The sequence below is a fragment of the Aplysia californica genome, unplaced genomic scaffold (genome assembly GCF_000002075.1).
Source record: "Aplysia californica isolate F4 #8 unplaced genomic scaffold, AplCal3.0 scaffold00206, whole genome shotgun sequence".
NCBI classification, from domain to species: Eukaryota; Metazoa; Mollusca; class Gastropoda; order Aplysiida; family Aplysiidae; genus Aplysia; species Aplysia californica.
Window position 1 is genome coordinate 840,655 of NW_004797476.1, and position 3,975 is coordinate 844,629.

General features: G+C 40.2%; 1 protein-coding gene across 1 annotated transcript in view; it reads left to right on the forward strand.

The window, feature by feature from the left end:
- Positions 1 to 3,975, forward strand: part of LOC101864623 (all-trans retinoic acid-induced differentiation factor) — a gene marked incomplete in the record, with an annotated part of 14,980 nt that overhangs the window by 8,254 nt on the left and 2,751 nt on the right. The window contains 2 exon segments of the mRNA XM_013083036.2: positions 207 to 278; positions 2,405 to 2,520. Coding sequence (XP_012938490.1) covers positions 207 to 278; positions 2,405 to 2,520 — 188 coding nt within the window.

The window sequence follows — 3,975 nt, forward strand, 5'->3', positions numbered from 1 at the left end:
CACACACACACACACACACACACACACACACACACACGCACACACACACTCACACTCACACACACACACTGTCTAAAACGTAAATGCTGGAAAATCTTACTTCTTTCTGTTCTGTGTATTTTGACTGTATACCTGCTTTTTTTCAGGCCTAGATCAATTTATGGTATCTGTCTAGTTCTTAAATGATTGTTCCCTTTCTCACACAGGTCACTGGAAGCGAATCCAATACAGAACGTCACTGAGGCTGATTTAACAAAGAACACAGATATTATGTACTTGTAAGTTGACTTAGCCTAACTCCTATACAATAAATAGTGTTTAGTCCACTTTATGTTGGCTTTCCTTGCCTGACAATCTAACTCATCTGCCATTGTTGTGAAGTCCAAACTGTTTTCACCTTTAAAAATTTTTTTTTTAAAAACTGTCTTTGTCAGGATCCTTGTTCCTTCAGCCTCGACACAATTATAGCTTGTTTACTTCAGTCTGACCGCTGTTAAAACAAGATAAAATAAAATCGCTCCGTTAAATCTTTTCAGACCTTTGCATATATGGGACTAAAAGTTGGATGACCAACGGAATCAAAAAGCCCATTCATAAAGGTCACTGCAAACGTAGGTTCCTACACGTGCTCTTTGATATGAACCGAAAGCAGGTCCAAAAAATTATAGAGGGAATTTACAGCATGCACCTAAAATGTTTAAAAGTTGACATGTTTTTTTTCAACATCACACTTTAACGTTCGCCTGAGAAACACGATTCAAGAGACGGGATGATTAAATTTCTGGACTCACATGGAGTCGTCCAGACAGCGGGGGGATGAAATCTTCAAGCTTACACTGAAATGTGGGGGCAGGTTGGTGTCGCTGTCTCAAAATAAGCAATTTGTAGGCAATGTTACTGTAAGTCATTTATTTTAGTGATGCTGTGTATGTATCCAAAGAGCAGTTTTTAATATAGGGCCCAAAAAGAAAAACTTTTTAAAAATTGGATCAAAATTTTTTGTAAAAAATATTTTTGTTTGGTCGCTGGCCTGCAGAAGTGCCATACAAAGTTTCGTTGACCTAGGTAGATTCCTAAATGAGCTAGCTAAATTTTTTTTAAGGCGGTCAGACGAAAGTGAACAAGCTAAAGAAAAAAAGTGCACATAGACTTTGAGTCATCATAGGAAGTTTTGATTGGAAGTAAAGTTCAATGCTCAAACCTCCCTCTCGTCCTAGTAGTTGTAATGTCACGCCCTCTTTTGTCCCAGCTCATTTTGCTAGGGGTAAAGCTGTTCATAGGTATTGCTTTATCGCCATTAATAATCAAGTCAGGTCAGGGTATGTGACACTATTTGACACAACACTAATTGACCTGATATAATTTCTACTGAACACTAATACAGTCAAACCTGCCCTGACAGCCACCTCTATAAGACGGCCGCCTGTACAAACGGCCTCTTTCCATTTCCCCCCTTGCGTTTTTTCTATATAATTTAACTGTGTAAAACGGGCACCTGTCCAACGCGGCCGCGGCCACCATATTTTAACACACAACCCTTACCACACTAAGCAATAACACCTGTCTTAGACGGCCACCTCAGTGACTCCATTACGTTTTGTCATAAATTGTGCACTGGCTACTGGCGTTGTGGGCCAGCTGTCATAATCCAATCACCTGTCTTTGTTGTTAGGTAGTCCCTCCAACCAATCATGTTGCGTAGGCCCCTCCCACTGTTGACCAATAGGTACCAATTTTCAGCTGCTGATGAGGTAAGCATGTGATCCCTCATAACCCATAAGCCCCGCCCAGAACTCATACACAAATCGTATGTGAGATGAGTTGTCACTGTTTATCCAGTCTGTAACGAAGTAACAATGGACATCAATATGAACTTGCGACAGAAACGTCGCTCGTTTTCCAAGTGGTGGCGACCCATGTGTTTGTTTGACCATAGCACTCGGTCTTCCTCGTCTGATACATTTCGTTTTATTGTCACCAATGCGGAAAATCAGCAACAAAATAAAAATAACGAACAAAATACAAACCAACAACAACAAAAACAACAACAATGCGGCTACTTTCGATTGGGACTTCAGATGGAAACGGTTTGTTTTCTTCATCTTCATCAGTCCTGCCTAAGACGGCCACCTGTCTTAAACCGCCACTTTTCTCCTTGACAATGGGTGGCCGTCTTACACAGGTTTTACTATATATATATATATATATATATATATATATATATATATATAGTATATATAATATGCACTCTCGAAAATGATGCTTCCTTTAGTGGTCTAAGCAACAAAAATGTCACTCTTCATGTTAATTTGACAGGGACCTCAAGATAATACAGTTCTTGTTTCATGGTTATGTCAAGTTGTGGAATGTAATATTTAAAAATGAACCATTTTTTTTGGTCCAGATGTTTACCTCCTGATATACCATGCCCTGGTGGACAAGATGCATGGAGATCGGAGGACCTCATAAATAACGTGCGGATTTGTAGAGAGGAACTGAATCCTTGTAAATATAGAAACGGTGAGGGGTGCAACATGGTGTCAAGGAATGTTGTCACATGCTTATTTTTTAAGAAGTGTCTGTCCTCACAACTGAAAAGCTTCTCATTCTGTTTCTGGTTTGAACAGTCTTTGAATCGTCTTTCTGTCTTTGAAGTCTCTGTCTGATAGTCTGAAATGTTATGCTGGGATGGGTAATTTCTGTTACCGTGTGAGTGTAAGGAGTCTATAATGTGTCTTTGGTTTTTAATTATCATAGCTGCCACTTTTCTGCTAACTCCACTTCATCTAGCTTTTCCCGCTACTTTTCTCCTTCCTCTGCTGGACTGCTCTCGGTTGCGATTTTTTTTTTTTTACACACGGAAAACATCGAACTGGGAGAAAGACGAAAAGGCAGCTTACGCATGTCAACCCGTAGCTTTCTACTTCCGTTCTTCTAGGCCTAGCGCTAGATTCACATTGTTTATTGTGGAGCAACAGTGTCGATCGAGCATCAGGACGATGGCACGCGGAGTTGTCATTAAAAACGGCAGAAATTAAAATGATGCAAAATGCAAAAATAAAAGGAGCTGGAATGAGAAAGAAGCAGACGGTGTGCGATTTGAAAAGTTCATTAGAAAATTGAACAAGCTGCTTGCTGCATTTTGGGTTTGGTGCGACAAAGAAATGGCTCAGTGCAGTGGCAAAGGTGTTGCCTCCTTGATCCAATACTGCTCTACATCAATGGTCAAGTTTAAGGGAAAGAAATCTTTTTATGAGACACCAGCTGGCAACAAACACTGGATTTTTAGTCACCAAACTGTGTCAAATGCTTGTTCGTCAACTTACTGTCTTAGTTTGTTTTTTGTTTTTTTTCAAACACATTTTAATTCAGTAGCCTATTGTTAATAAATATGACACTTTTCCCTTCCAAAAACATGGGCTAGATATTCCAAGATATTGCCTCTGGATCTCACTGGTTTTACTCCGGCCTTCGGGGAGCACGCGTACGCCTTCGCTTGAATTTCCTCCTTTATTGAAATTCCTGAGTGGCAGCTATGTTATTCATCTTTGTTTTTTTGTTTTTTTAAATGCATGAATTTTATGTCGTGATGTCTTGTTTCAATTTTTAAGACTTTCCTAATTCTCTCTCCTTTTCTCTGTCTCTCTTTCTTCCCACCTGTCTTCCCTCTATTTTTCTCTTTCTGTCCTTCTCTATTTGTCTGTCTGTCTGTCTGTGGCTCTCCCCCTCCCCGTTTTCTCTCTTGTTATCTCTCTGTCTGTCTGTCTCTCTCTCCCCCTCCCTCCCTTCCTCCTTCTCTCTCCCTCCCTCCCTCCCTCTCTCTCTCTCTCTCTCTCTCTCTCTCGTTCTCCCCCTTTCTCTTTTTCATAATTTCGGAAGCCATTTTATCTATCGAAGTTGAACACAATATATAATGTGTTTAATACGAGCCATTCTCCTACACACCCTCTACAAGGTGAGGGTTTTCCCAAAATG